At 29.8% G+C, this 18,327-nt stretch overlaps 3 protein-coding genes across 5 annotated transcripts in view; 2 read left to right on the top strand and 1 right to left on the bottom strand.

The window, feature by feature from the left end:
• The window catches only part of LOC113551464 (protein trachealess), a 119,739-nt gene extending 111,729 nt beyond the window's left edge, over window positions 1-8,010 (top strand). For both annotated transcript variants that reach the window (XM_026953716.1, XM_026953717.1), the window contains 6 exons: window positions 2,187-2,380; window positions 2,936-3,042; window positions 4,920-5,067; window positions 5,267-5,397; window positions 5,488-5,636; window positions 6,251-8,010. In XM_026953716.1, the coding sequence (XP_026809517.1) occupies window positions 2,187-2,380; window positions 2,936-3,042; window positions 4,920-5,067; window positions 5,267-5,397; window positions 5,488-5,636; window positions 6,251-7,699 (2,178 nt within the window). In that variant the 3' untranslated portion in view covers window positions 7,700-8,010. The remainder of the gene's footprint in view (window positions 1-2,186; window positions 2,381-2,935; window positions 3,043-4,919; window positions 5,068-5,266; window positions 5,398-5,487; window positions 5,637-6,250) is intronic.
• A 1,731-nt stretch (window positions 8,011-9,741) lies between these two features.
• Window positions 9,742-17,086, bottom strand: LOC113551988 (N-alpha-acetyltransferase 80). Of its 2 annotated transcripts, XM_026954619.1 has the most exons (6): window positions 16,779-17,086; window positions 14,904-15,106; window positions 11,418-11,554; window positions 10,542-10,690; window positions 10,060-10,135; window positions 9,742-9,992 (listed from the first exon to the last, which is right to left on the bottom strand). In XM_026954619.1, exons 3-6 carry the CDS (start codon window positions 11,516-11,518, stop codon window positions 9,812-9,814), a joined length of 507 nt encoding a protein of 168 aa, XP_026810420.1. In that variant the 5' UTR covers window positions 11,519-11,554; window positions 14,904-15,106; window positions 16,779-17,086; the 3' UTR covers window positions 9,742-9,811. The 2 variants fall into 2 exon arrangements, with proteins under 2 accessions (XP_026810420.1, XP_026810419.1); XM_026954618.1 differs by lacking the exon at window positions 14,904-15,106 and having other exon boundaries at window positions 16,779-17,085.
• Window positions 13,385-15,188, top strand: LOC113551987 (putative glutathione-specific gamma-glutamylcyclotransferase 2). The gene is made up of 3 exons (XM_026954617.1): window positions 13,385-13,674; window positions 14,072-14,110; window positions 14,765-15,188. Exons 1-3 carry the CDS (start codon window positions 13,468-13,470, stop codon window positions 15,146-15,148), a joined length of 630 nt encoding a protein of 209 aa, XP_026810418.1. The 5' UTR covers window positions 13,385-13,467; the 3' UTR covers window positions 15,149-15,188.
• Window positions 17,087-18,327: the final 1,241 nt, after the last annotated feature.

Genomic DNA, 18,327 nt, shown 5'->3' with positions numbered 1-18,327 from the left:
TATATATATATATACTTTTCTAATACGGATATTATTACCAACGTATAGGGTGTAGAATTATATACTTCATCCCATTTTCTCAGTAATATATGAATTCTTTCATTTGAAGGGGAAAAGTGTAATTTTCAAACCAAAAGTAGTAAAGGGTTGATGGTTATGTGATTATTAAGCTTAAAACAACCGAAAATGAGTGCGTCATACTAAGTACCTATAGTTTGAAAATATTTCGATTCTAATAATCTTTAGAAATTACTAATTTTGCCATTCTACAAAATTGTATTGATATAACTATATATTTTTATATAAAATTACTTTAATTACTTAAACTCCGACAAGCATTAAAATTTATAGTATCTATATTTAAATAATATTTCAAAATAAAATATTTTTCTGTGCACATTAATACTTGAACAATCATATTAAGTTGTATAAAATACGAATGATTGTGTTGACCTAATGAAACAGGAGGCTGCGAAATAAAGACGGGGAAAATACAAGGGTTGAAGGAAAATTCTACCCCTAACATAAATGATGATTCATTGAAACCACTAAAAATTAGTACTTTTGTTCGAAATACTTATACCATTTTAATTGGATATCTCCTCGAGCATCCAAACCATAGTTTTTGGTCTAACTTTAACAACAAGGGAGAATAAAATTAAATTATCAAATACCTTAGAATATTTATTTTTTTCTTATTGTTATTTATTTACACAGCGGTATTGTGTATACAGAATTACCATCAGTTTGTGTATAAGTAACACATAATGTAATAGATAAACTAGTATAAATAACACATGGACATGGTCAGTGATGCGTTTACAAATTCCATACTTTAGCAATCTGTCACCACAAAATTGACCACTGCTTAAATGTATACATAGATATAATATAGTATAATGCGCATATATATGTTTACATATGTGGTGACAATGGTAAAGAGAAAGCTATTCAAACGATGATAAAACAACATTAACACTGATATTGTAACATAAATAATTATAATAATGCACAATTGGTGTTCCCCAATGGTTACATAAGAGTTTTATATTTTACATGAATAAAAACAATTAAATATTCGATAAATGAAAGAAAATAACCATTATAGCTATCTATTACATCACGGTATTATCATCCCTAGGTGGTATTTTTTTTTCACCTTGATTTTTGGTCTGCTTCTAATACTCTAATACAAAAACAAGATATCGGTTAAATAACCATGGATAATTTTTATACTTGGGTCCGTAGACGGTGGGCGAGAGAAAAATCCTAATGGTTTTTTTCATACTCATATACTCATATATTTATATATATATATATTGTATACTATATGTATATAATATACACGTATGTGTGTGTTTGAATGATTTGGGTTTTATGGACGAACAACTCTGATAATTTTGTTAACGTCTACTCTGAATGAGCCTAATTAATTAAGTCGCCATAGATCCGTGAACGTTTTGTTTTAAAAACAACTCCCTTAACAAGTTTGCATGAAAAGAACAATAGAAAACAATTTAATAACAATAATTGTGCGTGTCATGCGTTTGATCATTTTATTCCGATTTCATTATAGCCCGATAGAATTAGAGACAAAAGGCAGATGACACTTTAGTATTCAACAATAATATACAAAATTCGATTCACATAAACACGAAAAAACAATGACTATATAGTCGGAAGCGTCTAAAAAAAAAAAAAAAACAAAACAATAATATAATAATAAAAGTGTATTTCATAACGTGTAAACGTTTAGAGTATAGTAAAACGAAAATTGAATGACCGAAATAGGCGGCCGACTTAAGACCGTTGTTAGGATGTACAAATCATATCCAGTGATCGTGATGAGTATACAAGAGAAGAACGCCTCTGGTTCCGAGAGGTTGTTTTTTTTTTACCTCTTTTTTATGTCATTTACGTGTCAGAACTGTTGATGTCGCGTTAACCACTGTTTTTTTTTCACACGCCACAACAGCCGTACATTATGTATGATGTTTATCATATGATATTATTAAGGCGATAAAACTCGTCGACAACCTTATACTATATAATAATATACACCATATAGTAATATATACACATTATACACACCAGCCATCACACAATTACACAAACCATTAAATTTTTATTTCTTAGGAAATTAATTTTTTGTTATCGAAAACTCACGATCTTGCTTTATGTCTCAGGTGGTGCTGTTGATTTGCAGACTGAGGCCACAGTACACGTTTTCGCACAATCGGAAATGTGCACCACCGCTTTTGGGCGCAGTGTCTTTGGCTATCGCTCTACCCCCACCCAGCGTACATGAAATCCGACTGGAAACCGACATGTTCGTTACTAGACTATACTTCGACTTCCGAATAGCTCATTGCGAACCAAGGTAATTATATCGATTGAGATTAGTGGCGTATCCAGAATTTTTTTTTAGGGGGGGCACACACTGTCTAAAATTTTATAAGACATATTGTAGTATGCGTTCATGTATACAAATAAATATAAATTTTTAAAACAAAAATAGTAAATACGACCAACGAGGGGAGCATGGTCACTGTGGCCCCTCCCCTGGATACGCCACTGATTGAGATGTTCATATTTCTCTAGGATCTAGATATTTATAAAAAACATTTTAGTTTCAATTTACAAAATAATACAAAAAATGTTCAAAATACAACACCGACTAATAACTATAATAATATGAAAAAAATATATTTATTACCTACAACACTATTTTATAATATAGTTTATGTATTGGAACATTATATTCATTATATTATGTATTCATATATAAGATATTATGAACTATATAATTTTAAAACATACAAAAACCGTGAGACCTTTTGTTGTTAAAGATAACTTTACTTTGAGTTCTTACATATACGTAATACGCATAGATACGCAAATATATAACGATGATTTATTATTATTATAATCACAGGGTGGCGGAAATACTAGATTATACGGCCGACGAACTGACTGGTATGAACATGTATACCCTGTGTCACGGCGAGGACGTGGGGAAACTCCGAAAATGTCACCTTGACCGTAAGTATATATACTACGACATGCACGCACTTTATAATGTTACGGCCATCAACTTTATAATATTATATTATAACACAATACGGTCGTTACTATAGTTTTGAATGGTACGATGGTGCGCATTGTAATAGTACACGCGCTGCAGATACAGATAAAAATGTAAAATAATATAATACGGGTCTCTGGGCAATGGTTAGACTGGTTAGAGTATCGTATATTATGTGGTGACTAAGTAGGTAGGTAAACTTCAACTAGATATACCTCCTACCTATGATATATATTATAATATCCCGCGTTAACGGGCATATAAATGGTGGCCATTTATATTTATACGCGATCGTAATTGAATAACGACCGGAAGAGCGTCATCAGTATTCAGAACAGTAATACGCACCGAGTATAATATTATAATATGTACTTACCTATTTTGTCTTCACCGAATACATCATACACGAGACGATGACTCTTGTTGGTGGACGACGATAACATCTAACGTGTGGCCATCGAGGTAATGGCTATATGGTTCGGAATAGGGGGAGGGCGGAGCTTCCGGTGCGATACCTGCCCGGCATATTTCAACAGGCGCAAGTGCCTCTGTAGCCGCGCGTGTGTATTATCATCATTATCATCATCGTCACTGTCGTTGTCATCTTCAGTACATATAGACATAGAAAGGTACTAACGCATGGCCGTATGGGTATAGTACTATGTAATGACAAATCTGTAAAGGAGAAACCGACCATTTTTGTGTACGTTTTATTGTATATGTATAATATTATATACGTAGTTGGTGCGTAGGACTGTAAGTACGACCTATAAGTACGTTTTACTCGTCTTCGTGCAATGAGCGCCTGGAATTTATTTTATGGAAGTAGCGGATTTATGTGGGTGGACCCCAAACGTCAAAATAATATGTCGCATAAAATTTTTAATTATTTTATTTTGTAAAATACATAAAAGAAATTTTAATTAATGTAGTATTACAAACGTATGAATACAATTACAGTCGATAACTATTTTCTATCTTTTTAAGATATAGATAATTCTTTTGAAATACATATTATTTTTGTGAATCCCGCCACTAAGAAAAATGTTAAAAATTTGTCATTGGATATAATTAAATAAGTATCATTGCAGCCTTGCAGGATACGAAAAAGAAATTTAACTAAAAAAAAAACAATATGTACAATATGTTCGCCGACCCCTTGCAGTCTCTACTGCTATAAAATACCGTATAGGTAGGTCGGTAATACTACAGCAATAGACGGAAAAACAATGTCCATTTCGTCATAGTCAGATCGAATGAGTTGAATGCTTAAACATTATTGTAGCGCCGCCATAGATCCGTCTTCCCAAAATTAATTCGTAAATATTCCACTCGAGTCGCGTGCAAGAGGCTTTAGGACAATAATAAAAATCGGATGTTATATTGTTATGATATGAATTATTCGTCGTGTGTCTGTATACATTATATTTTATATAAAACTATTTCCATTTGTACATTTTAAACTGTGAATTTTCTACCTACTTATGCACTCCACTATAACAATAGCTGGATATGTTATGTAGGTTCCAAATATATTATGTATTATACATATAACTATAAATGTAACAACTTATCTAGTAATATTTTATTGAAATTAGCTATTTTTTTTTAAACAGCTATTAAATATAAATGTTTAATTTTATTATTTAAATATTAATAATAAATCTATTTTATGTTTATTTACAAATTTTAAAACTAACTAACAATATTAATCTTATAATAATTTAATGTAGTATTGTAGTTGGATCTTAAAAATATAATGTATACCTAATACCTGTTTAAAAATTTCTATTTATCACTATAATTTAATTAACATTTATATTTTTTATTTTAGTGATTAACAAAGGACAAATGATGACGCACTACTATAGAGTGATGAATAAAAATGGTGGTTACACTTGGATGCAGACGTGCGGTACGGTCGTCTGTAACTCGAAAAACGCCGAAGAACAGAACATCATTTGCGTCAACTACGTAGTTAGGTAAGTTGTATATTATTTTAAATTTTAACCCCGCGCCAATTAGGTGTGTCCCCTCGTTTTGTATTCAGAACATTCGCCAGCTATAATAAAAATAAAAAATAAATGTGCGTTACATTATCCGAACCTCTGCGGAATATTGATCGTGGTGTATAATATTATGTATGATGTATTAATGTATACCTATATATGATGATTTTAGTGCCAGAGAATTCGACAATTTGATAATGGATTGTTGCCAAATGGAAGAGCACATTAGACAAAGGGTGGTGAAAAGAGAAGAAACCGGAGGCAACGACCCTGAGAATGGTTCACCCGATGGCGGTGGTGGTGGTAAGTGTGGTCATCATACAGATTCTATGACTTATATGAGTCTAATATAGCAATGGTATGAAATATAAACTGTATATCGGCTATTTTTAGATGGACGAGGAGGAAATCCTAGAAGAGATCACCTGACACCGGCCGACTTAGACGATGGTCATTCGGCGGACGGACAGGGCGATCCGACGAGAGGCAGAAATCATGTGGACATAACCCAATTGAATAACGCACCATCCGAACGATTACAAGTGAGTTAAATTGAACAATGTCGTAATTTAAACTACTTAGGTATTACAAGGAATAATGAGATCAACATATTTTATTATGATGACACAATGCAATTGATACAAAAATAAATATTAAGTAGATAATATAAAATTCTAAGACCACCATGTTTAAATAAATAATTTATTGTTCCCGGCTAAGTAAACTAAATTTGGATTTATACATTTCCATATAGATTAGACCATTTACTCAGTTTTCATTTTATATCTTATCTTTAAGGCAATAATTTAAGTTTTTACAAGATATTTTTACAGTCCGACTTGTATTACCTATTTTACTACTGGTATAAATAATATGCCAATTGACCTGTTTGATTTTTGCGTAATCATTGTAATTATGAAATTACCTATTCTGTTATGAGTTATGAAATAATATAATTTTTTGGATAGCAATAAGCAAAATTATCCTGAAAAGCTATATAAAATTAATCAAACTCTTTTCTAGTATTTTACTTGCACGAAAATTGTTATTTTTTATTCGGTACTTATGTGTTAGGTACACATCAATGATAATATAATATACTTCTATCGGTTAGGTATATATTTATATTAATATATTTTATTCGTTATCGTTTCAGTTGAACAACAACAACAACAACAACAACAACAACAACAATAACAACAATAGTATAGGAATACAACCTAAGAAGTCGGGCAACGAAAAACGGAAAGCGCACAAAAGGAAAATCGCCGACCGGGACGAGGCGGCTGCGGCGGCGGCAGCGGACAGCTGCTGTAGCAGTTCAGAAGAGGACGTGTTGGTGAACAGGAAACAGCACTTCGCCAGCCTGAGCCCCGCCTCGTCGTCGTGTCAATCCACGTTGCCACCCAGTCCACCGAAGACGAACGGCGGCGGTGACAAGAGGCCGGCCACAAGCGATCCGAACGCCGTGAAAGAGCTCGAGCACGCCATGTCCAAGCACCTGCCGCCGGCCACAGAAAAGACGTCCGCGTCATCGGCAGCGACGGCAGCGCACCAACCGACCGACTTTAGCACGGATGCGCTGCTCAAGCAACAACAACAGAAGAGTACGATCCAGTGGATCGGAGCGCACCACTTGGGACATCACCACCACCTTCATCACCAGCAGCAGCAACAACAGCAGCAGCAGAACGGCGGCTTACACCTACAGCAACAGCATCACCATCACCCTGCCGGGCCACCTCACCACCATCACCTACATCACCACCAACAGCAACAGCAGCACCACCACCACCACCACCAGGGCGCGTCGCAGCACGGCCAACAGCCGTCCGGCGGTGCACCGGGTACCACGCTGCCCGCTTCAGCGTTGCTCCGGCAGATATACGCCAACCGCGAGTCGGTAATCCGCGCCAACGTGCACGCTCCCCGTTCACCCGGTGCCAATTCTGTCTCGTATTACGCGGGCGAAATGAGCACGTTGCCGACGCCGCCGGGCAGCGAGGGTGGTTATTCGGAACAGCAACAGTTCGGACCGCAGAAAAATGAATTTGGAAACGGCAGCGGCGCGTTGGCCGTACCACCACCGTACAGCTATGCGGATTACCATACGGCAATGACTCCGCCGTCGTCGGTGTCGCCGCGTGACAAACACCAGCACCAGCACCAGCAGCAGCACCAGCAACAGCAGCACCAGCACCAGCACCAGCAACAACACCAGTACGATTTGTACGGACCACCGCCGCCGCCGACGTCCGCGGACGCGTTGCTGCAGTTACGGCAACAGCACTTGCACCAGCAGTACGGACATCACGCGGAGGTGACGTCGTCCGCTGCGCCCGCGCTGCCGCTGAAACCGCAGCCGTACAACCCCGCACCGCCGCCGCCGCCGCCCGCCGTGCCACTCGATCATTACGACCAGACGTCCGCGGCCGCTGCAGCTGCGGCCGCAGCGTTTTATCACTCGGCCGCCGGCTTCCATCTTTACCACCCATCCAAGTCGACGATGGCTACTGGTCCGCCGCTGCCGCCTCCGCCGCCGTCGTCCGTGTACGCCGCCGACCCGCTTAAGAACCACCACAACTGGTACTCCACACCCACTTAATGGGGTGCTCAGTCGAATTAGATTTACAATAACGATGACAACAATATCGTGTGTACATTTCACCCCTTACGCCATCATCCCCGCGAAAGCATAATATTATAATACGTAAATATTGTGGAGGAGTTAATTTTTAAGCGCGACGCTCGCTCGTATTTCCTCGGACATATCTTATTTTTCAAAGTAACCAAACAAAGCTGCTGGTATAATATTTTTTTTTTTATTATGCGGCACAGCGATTTGTTAGTTGGCGGGTACCTAAAAATTTGCACTATTTTCTCTTGATATTTTTGATATTATTCCTTTTTTTTTTTTTAAACGTAGATCATGTCCACGTTTGTTATTATTGGACTGATAAAGAAAAGACTAAAATAATGGAATAGTTTAAACATAATTTGATCCTAGATTACAATTATAAATGATTTAATATATCGCATCGATGAAGGTCGGAAGAGATGTAATATATATATCTACTAGAAAATACATCATGAGTACTATATATACAGAAAGTACCTATTGAGTTGTTGGATATAAACTGAGGTCAACGATGTTGTAGTGTAATATTATAATACATTAAATAGGTATCTATATAAAATGTAAACAAATCCATAGAATGCGTAGTTCGATGAAATAGGTACTTATTCGGATGATATATTCTGCCCCACTCGCCACGCGTGACATTTACTGCCCCAACTCGCTCTTCTAAACTAGAACGTTTATAAATAACAAACCACGAATAGTTATAAATAACTATTGAGAAATATCATTAAATCTTAAACTTACCATTATCAAAAAATAGTCAAAAGGTAATGTAAGTTTTAAGTACCAAAGTATACCTTACACTTTAATAACCCGTGTATTACCTGCTCCACCTACTCCAGTGTGTGCGTTTTATTTTTATTTTATAGAACTCAGTAGATGTCCAAGAAAATACGGGTTTCGCATGTAGAATAGCAACGCTAATATGTGCGATTGGTATACTTAGTTTTTTAATTATTTTATTTACTGCTGCTGTATTCGTTTGAGACTGTAATATTGTCGTTATACTTATTTAGACTTATTAAATATATGTATTATACCAACTTTGTAAAAACCTACCAAAGGTTGTATAAAATACGTAATACCTACCTACATATATATATTATGCACATAAATACTATGAACAAACTATATATTTTGTTAAGACTATATCCTTTTTTTTTATACATACATATTTTAACCAAAGATTGTATTTTAGTGTCGAATTTTTAAACTGCGTGCCTACCAATTTTTTTTATCAATTAATGATGTACCACTGCAGGTGTGTAAATATACCTAGTTTTAATGTTTTTACATTTTAAAAAATTGACAATTTCGACGTCTGGTGTTTATTTTTGGTTGGAAATGTAATTATGAAAACTTATCAAGAATAGTTAACTTTAATAAAATATTTCCAATTATAAACTCAATGACATTGCACAACTTTATGTATTAAAAATACTTATCTTAAATTTATATCCCATCAAAATGGCGCTACATGTTTGTACATAATATTATTTTATACATACGAGATAAAAATATTGTAGACTTTTATTATTATTATTATTATTTAATAGGTCTATAAGTTATACGTATAAAACATCATATCAAATTTATTTTAAAACTAAGTGCTGAAGACACCACAATATTTCAGTCTTGCACTCATCTGTATTGTTAGTAATAAGTTACGAGGTGTTTTTTTATTACACTATCGTTATGATTCAGTAAATACTATATATTATTATTTTTTACAATTCAAATTTGTTTCTTTCCCTTAAAAACATGTTAGGTAGTTAATTATTTTATTATTTTTATTATTATTATTATTTTACGTTGGCTCAATTAATTTGTACATAATGTAATTTTTTACACATATATGTATAATATATATATATATATATATATATTAATATTACCTATTATTATTATTATTATTATTATTATTATTATTATTACTATTATTATTATTACTACTATGAAGTTAATGCTGTTAGTAGGTGTTAACTGAAATGTGCAATAGACACACGTTTATATCAGTGATATTTATTCCTTGTTTGTAATTTAAAATATAAACAAAAATAATTTTAAAAATATAGTTCATGTCAGTTGTTTTTTCATGAATGTTTTTCTTGATGGTACAATCACAGAAACCATTTTTGAATTATTAATACTCAAACGGCCACCATAAATTGAAATTGGCTGACATTGAATATAACCGAGTTTTGAGTAAAACTCTTGTTTGTCAATCGTGGACAAATATGCAACGTTTAAACCCAACCTATGAAAATAATTCAACAATTAAAAACATTTAAATATAATTTAAATTATGTTTATATAATTATTACGTTTTCATGTATTCTTCAGTCTTGTGCATAAGATATTTTCCTAGTCCTTGTCCTCTGTGATTATTAACTATTACCACTAAAAATAATACAAATTTTTATTATCAATTAAACGAATTATTTTTTTTTATTTTAGTGTGGAAAAAGTGAATACAAACTACAGCTTAATATCATATATCGGAAATTTGTTGAAAGTTATACTTCAGACCAATACAATTGGGAAAATACTAACTTGATGGTACATTATATATAATCAAAACAACAAGCACAATATTTAAGGCATTATAATATATATTAGCTCTAGTATTACATAAAAACCTAAAAAATCTAAGTAATCAAAAGCTTTAAAAAAAAATTATTATAGTTATAATAGATTATCTACACATCTTCTTTATGAGAGTATTTTATTTTTTAAATATATCATAATGTGATTTATTAATTACTATCGTTAATACTAGTTGAGAAATAAACAGAATATTAATTACCTGTTTCGATAAAACCACTATCAGGAATAGAAGGTATTGGTGTAATTTTTGCATGTCCTAAAACTGTTTTGAAATTATCTTTTTCTTCTTCTTTAGCCAGAACCAAAGACGTTGGCAAGGTATCACAAGACGCCTCTAAACTATGTAACCTAAATAACACATACACATCATAAACATCTATATATTGAAATAATATTACTATTGTTATTATTATATTATGATAATTTCTCTAAAATTAACTTATAACTTAAATATTGATGTTATTTGTCAATTATGAATACAAAATAGCAATAAAATTGAGAGCAAAATATCAAATATAAATAAATAGGACAAATTATTATATAAATCTTGTTACCTTATATAAGAAATACATAAATCAATTATTATTAGTGTATAACATGATTAATAAATTATTTTCAAATATAATAATAAAAATAAAATTGTAGTTTAATTAGTTGAATGTAAGATAATAAACATTTTGCAGTAGTTGAGACTTTGAATATTATTATGATCTAATTAAACAGACAAACAGTAATTGATAATTTAAGCATTAATAATATTCATTACATTACATTTATCTGCTTTTCACAAATTTATGATCAATTTGACATTTTTTTATTAATAACTCCTAATTAAATTATATTATGACATAAATATTTTTAATAACTTTTAATTATTATTATTAAATAATATTTATTGATAGACAAACCTAATACATTTTGTGAAATTGCTTATAACTTATTTTTATTTTCAATTTTTTTAAGTGTTATACCAACTTGAAATTGCAATAAATATAAAATATCGCCATGCCCTAATTTCAAAACAATAAAAGATGTATGAGAAACTTGGTTAGTTATTAGTGAATTCAATAAATACCTAGCCATTTCACTGCGTGGCCATTCAGAATTAATTACAGCACAACATTGTTTGGTGAGATGTTTATATCGGTGTAATGGAAATACTTCAAATCGTTCCATGTCACCGTTCTAATATAAATTTAAAAATAACTGTACCTGTAAAAATGTTACCGTATAACACTACATTTTGATATCCAAACAAAAAAATTAATTATTTATAAATCAACTTATTTAAAATAAATAATAATCATACTATAATGTATTAATCATGAAATTAAGGCAATATAAATCTAGAAGCAATTTTATTTTATTGATGTTTTTTGTGTATAAGCTATAAAATGACTATATGGATAATCCAAATTTATTGCAAAGAGTAATTTTTAATATACCACAAATCAATACTTGTAGTTTAGTTGTTTTTTAATAAACGATAGGCAAACATTTTTGTACTAAATGTATAGAATCTTAAACTCTAACAACTTAAATAATTTTGATTTCTTTATAGAAAATAAGTCAAAATTAAAACATTGTGTCCTAAATGTAATAGTATAGTATTAACCATAGGTGTGTCTAAGCCTCGTTCGCAGGTCGTGAACAACTGTGATATATCCAGGAGGATGGGAATATGGGATTACTGCACTAGAATTATCAATTTTTATAGTCTTATAAACGTTACAAGTCCACATGACGAAAATTAAAAAAAATTTATATGAAATCAGAAACTGAAAATAATTAATTTTATATTATGCACTACAATTTATAATGTAAGTAAGATAAAATTTTGCAGGTCATGCCTGTGCAGGACAGGCAAGACCCGTAAACACGCCTATGGTATTAACTTATCTGTATAATATTATGTTATTTATGTAGATTGCAGAGTAATATTAGAACTTTTATTTAGTTCATTAACGATGACAAGACTCATAAGCAAATTCCATTAATTAAATATATTATAATATACTTAATTAAAACATAAGAGCAGTAATTATTACCAATTTGGTTTAAATAAAAATACTCCACACAGAAGACAGAACTACAGGTTTGTTGAAAAAAAATATTTTACATTCTGAACATTCTTTAATGTTGATACTATATTATGTTTTAATATCAGAAAGCTCAATATTATACAATAAATATTTCTGAAAAGCAAACAAATATGAAAATACTTACAACTCATATTGACTTAATTCATAATTGTATAGTCTTTATTATAATTAAAAATAATAATTTTTAAAATGAAAAATATTAGTTTATTTATTTGGTAAAAAAATAATATTTTAGGAACATTATCATTTTTAAAAGTGTATAAAGTAATTGCTAATAAAAATTAATACAATGAAAATAGAATGCACAGGAAAAAATGTATTAAACTTTACTCCGAACAATCACTTGTTCACTATTTTTTTACAAAAAATACCCAACATGAATAATTTTAATGTTGACAATCGAAAAAAATTAACTAGGTAATAGTTAGGTATAAAAATTTTTTCAAAAAATTTATAAGGATTATATTATAACATTGTTTTACAATGAGTTATTAAATAATTATACATTTTAATTATTAAGTTATAAAAATAAAAACTATATCAATGATTTTCTGATTTTATATTTTATATGTTAATAATAATTAACTATTAATGACAAATTATTAACTATGTAATTATTAGTTTTATTTATCTAAATTAAATTGACATCATATTAATTCTAAATCACATAATGTATACATATTATATAAAATAAATACTTTAGTTTAGCATAGTATAGTAATTACTAGTCACTTATGCTTTAAGATTACACATATTAAACTAATTTATTTCAAAATGGTTTAAATGTTGGAGCTTTTTAAATAAAATGTCTAGTAAGTTGTTACTTAAAGTTCAACAACGCCATCTATTTGTCGAAAAGTGTAATGGCAAAATAATAGGTATTGATTATTTTCATTCTATTTTCCAACCAATCCTTAGAAACCCTATCAAAATGTTATCATATTAAATTATTCATTTATAAACAATAGATGTAGACATAGTAAATTTTATTCTTTAAAAAAAAAAAATTAAAGTATTTTAATAATGAAACCAGATAAATCTGAAAACAGCCACATTAACGACAATGAATTGAGCAATGAGTTAAAAAACCATATGTTTTGGATATTTGGTTACGGATCATTAATATGGAAAACTAATTTTCCATTCATAAAAAAATACCCTGGATACATAAAAGGATACACCAGGCGATTTTATCAGTTTAGCCCAGACCACAGAGGAACCAATGACTTGGTAAGATTAAAATAATATGTCATTTTTTAATTATTTATATGGTGATTTTACAATATGCACTTGCCCTGTGTTAACCTAGTGATGTTACAAACCATACATTTTGAGGTCGATCAAAACCCAAATTACAGTATTAATTTTTGTTAAATCCAATTAAGCTCACTTTTTTTATGGGGAATTTTTTTTCATTATTTAAAATAAATTAATGAATTCAGTTCTCTATAAAACAATACTATGATATTATTATTGATATCTATTAAAAGTAGTTTTTATAGTTTTTCAACAAACTGAATTAAAATTTTTATTTCACTGATTCGATAGAAAATCAATCAGTTTGTATCATCACTTTATAATATCATATTAATACCAACACTTCTAAAATTTTTTTGATAAATTTCAGCCTGGACGAGTAGTGACTCTTTTACCATCAACTAATGAAGTAAGTTGAATAATGCTCTTGGATTATTTTACTAATTAATTTATGTATGTATAATATTTATAGTATATTTAATATTATATATAATATATATTTCAATATAATATGGTATATGTAAGTAATATGTTATTGCTACCACGCTATATAAAAATGATCACAAGACAATTGTTTGTTGTAAAGTTACCAAGATCTAAAGACACAATATATAATATCAAGATACAGATTAATATAATATAATAATAAATTTTTAGATTAAGAGGATTATACTCCTAAGTGCACATTTGTACAATTTAAAAAAGCTCATAATTTGTTTTAAAATTAAAATATAGAATAAAACTTAAGAAATTTGCTAAATAATATTTTAAATTTTAAATTTTATAATAGATCAATTTGCTCTAACATTTAACATAATTGGAGTTATATGCATTTGTAAGACGGAGACATGCATGGGAGTGTAATTTCTTCTTAATAACTACTGACGTAAGGTCACTTAGTAACAAGGTTATATATTTTATATAACTAGGTTGCATAACAAACAAATACTACATATATTGTATACCTAAGTATAATGTTATTATATTATTGATTAAAAAAATGGTATCTCACTTAGAGATACTTCATAGAAAATCTAAAATTTGCGATTTAATATAATTTTAGAGTCGAGTATGGGGTATAGCGTATGCGATTGAAAATCGAGATATAGATAATGTATGTGCGGGGTTGGATCTACGTGAACGTGCCGGTTATACTAAGAAGGTTGTCCAATTTCATACAAGAACAAATGAAAATCAAATACCATCTGAAGTCACAGTGTATATAGCAGACGAAAACAATGAGTGGTTTGCTGGTGAAGCATCTATTCAACAAATAGCTTCCAGAATAGCAATATGTAGTGGAACCAGTGGATCAAATCCGGAATATGTACATAAATTAGCAGCAGAAATGAGGCGGATAGCTCCTGAGGAAGATGATAAACATTTATTTGAACTTGAAATAGCTCTGAAAAGCATCGAAAATAGTAAGGAAAAACAAATACTTTAATCAAAAATATAAGACATTTTAAATTGATTCATGTTTATTTATATATAAAAAAAATTATATTTTATTGTTATAAATACTAAATTTGTATATATATTATATTTTATTCAATACGAATTATAATTTTATTTCTAAATCAAAACTATTTTCACCCATGAACATGATTTGTTTAGGTATGTGATAGAATATTTACAACTGTCACTACCTTCTCTATTTCTGTTTGTTATGGTGATCAACTGTGCATCAATTTAGTTCAAAAAAGGCTATCTTACTTTTAAATTTAAAATCAGACATTCACCACATACCCATATCTGCTCAATTCTTGATATTTCCAAACTAACTTTTTGCCATGATGCTGTGAATCAGGCATTCATCTCCTCTATAATTAATGGCACCCTTGATGCCAAAGATTTATTAATATCTTTCCGTATTCCTCTAATTCCACAATAAACGATTCTTAATTATCCATTCCAACCCATCTAATTTTTTATTGAAACAATCAACTACTTCACTGAATGGTACATTCACAACCTAACTTAACTTCTAATCTCATTACTTATATGTAAAAATATTGTATAATATAACCCAATATCTAATAAGGTGTTTAATTATAAAATAAACTTGTATCTAATAAGCCTAAAATCGGCTTTGGAAAGTCATTGGAACATTTATCACTTTTACTCAAATTTAATGGTAAATGATAATAATTGTAATATTTATATTAATTTATTTACGAGTTTATTTAGGTAATAAATATTTCAAAACTAAATTGATTGGGTACATATCAAGAAAACATATAGGTCAATAATTTAATGCAGCAATAAATAGTATTAGGTAGTTACTTAATTAACTCGTTAATTAATATTAATAAGAATAATTACTTTAAGTATAAAAATTTTAAAATTATTTATTTGATTAGTGTAAATTAATTTTAATAAATACCTATAGATAATAATTATGAATTATTTTCAAACATTTTTAGTTCAAATATTAAATTACATATTTCCTATGCAAAGTACATATTACCTAAGAAATATATTTTTCAAAATAAATAATATTCTCATTCAATTTTTTTAAATTAAATATTACTGGGGTTCACTGGTCCTTTCCAAAAGAAAAAAAAGAAAAAAATATGTCACTGATTTAACATTTAAATAACCTTAACTTTTAGATAATAAAATTATTTATTTTTTTATGCTATTTAGATTTCTATTGTTTCAATATGAATCTTATAAATTTATTGATACATAAGGTGGTATTAAAATCCTGGTACAAAATAGCTTTGTAAAATTTAATTCAGCAAGATATTAAATGATTTACCTAAGTTAGGCATTGTTTAAAATTTTCTGTTGATATACCATGATTTACATTTAAATTAAGTGGTTGCACAAAACTGATTGCAACATAATGCATTCAGAACATAATCAATGACGTCATAGATCTAAAGTTAAAACTAATGTAAAAATATGTTGATCCAAATGCTCAAACGAATAACATGATCAATGGTCATATTATATATTATTAACGACAGGATGATCAACATACTAAAATACCATTAAATTTTAGTCTAAATATTATATAAGTATTAATTTTTCAATAATTAATAATAAATTGTCTTCAAATAATATATTACTCAGTATGCAGCAAATTCCAATGTGAATATAAACTTAAAGGCGTGAACAAGAAAAAATTAGCAATAAAAAAAACTTTTGACAAATTTAACTTAAATTTAGATACTAGTTTTTAAAGTATGAATAAATATGTCATTAAATAATTTATTTTAATAAATATATCAATTAATAACTGTTAACTAAACAATAAACAATAACATAACAATAAATCGTTTTAAGGCTGTATCACTTTTTAAAACCGGTACTAATGTTCACATTTTTATTCTGTAATGGTAAATTAGCAATGGTGTGTTTTACTAATTTGGTGTTGACTAAAAATACTACTCATTATTTAATGTTTTGGGATGGGGCAAGGTGGTTACTCATATCAGTTGTTTAACTGATTTGATAAGCACCAAAGCACCAGAATTATGACCAATGCATATAACACAGATATGTATAATAAACTAGATTGCTAACTGCTGCATCCTATCAATGTGTTTAGTTGAAGCAGACAGCAGCCATTTAATTCGAGGCCTATGGGCTTTATCACGGCCTTAGATTTGTTTGATAAGGAAGCCGATAAAAAAAATAAATAATTAAATTATAAAACAAATTTTTATTGCACGTTATTTTTCTTATTTAAACAAATTTTGTATCTAAATATCAATAACAATTTTTAACATAGTTTATTCAGATAGGTTAACAATTTTTACATGTTATAAAATAAAATGGTTTTACTGAGTTTCTGTCGTTTACTAGCAGTTTTCATAATCGAGGATGTTATTATTTTACTGTAAGAATATAATCTCACGTTAAGATAGGTTCTGGTTACTTTGTTTATAATATCGATTTTGTGAGGTCTTGCCAATAAATCTGTTGAATTCCAGCAAGCATCACATTTTGGAAATAGCGTGGTGTCTGTCGCCAGTGAGTTTTGGACATTTATCATAATTTTTAAATCCATATTTTTAATAAACATTTGTTTTTTATCCACCATAATGGTTTTAAATAATGTTTCTGTCAATTTAACAATTTTGTATACCCCATAAGAAGCATACTTCAAACCGCCTCTGTTTTTCATAATTGTAAAATATTTTGGTGTGGTATTATTTTGATAAACGTGATCATTTTCAATGTATGGATCTGTAATAGCTTCAATACAACCATCACATTTCAAAGTTGGGATTAGTTTTTTAACAATATATCCACTTATGTAATATAATATATTTTCAATAGTGATGCTATTAAAATCTAATTTATTGTACTGTTCTGCTAACAATGAAATATCAAATTCATTTTCTAAATTTTGTTCTGGTGCTTTATATTTCCATTTGATTGAAAAAAGAGAATCTTCATGAGGTGACATCAGTGTACAGTTTCCTGAGCTAAGTCTTATTGAAGTGTGCAATAAAGTACTTTTTAGAGCATGTTTGAATTGCAAACAGGTAGGATTATTATTATGACCCAATCGACCTCTCATAAATCCAAAAAAAATTTCTATTGCATCTTGGCTTAATTTGTATGTCAGAATAAATTTAAAATGTTGATTTATTAACAAATCCTTTGCTA

Source organism: Rhopalosiphum maidis, chromosome 2, assembly GCF_003676215.2.
Source record: "Rhopalosiphum maidis isolate BTI-1 chromosome 2, ASM367621v3, whole genome shotgun sequence".
Classification (NCBI taxonomy): Eukaryota; Metazoa; Arthropoda; class Insecta; order Hemiptera; family Aphididae; genus Rhopalosiphum; species Rhopalosiphum maidis.
The sequence above is the reverse complement of the archived record's forward strand: the minus strand, read 5'-3'. Positions and strand labels throughout refer to the sequence as shown.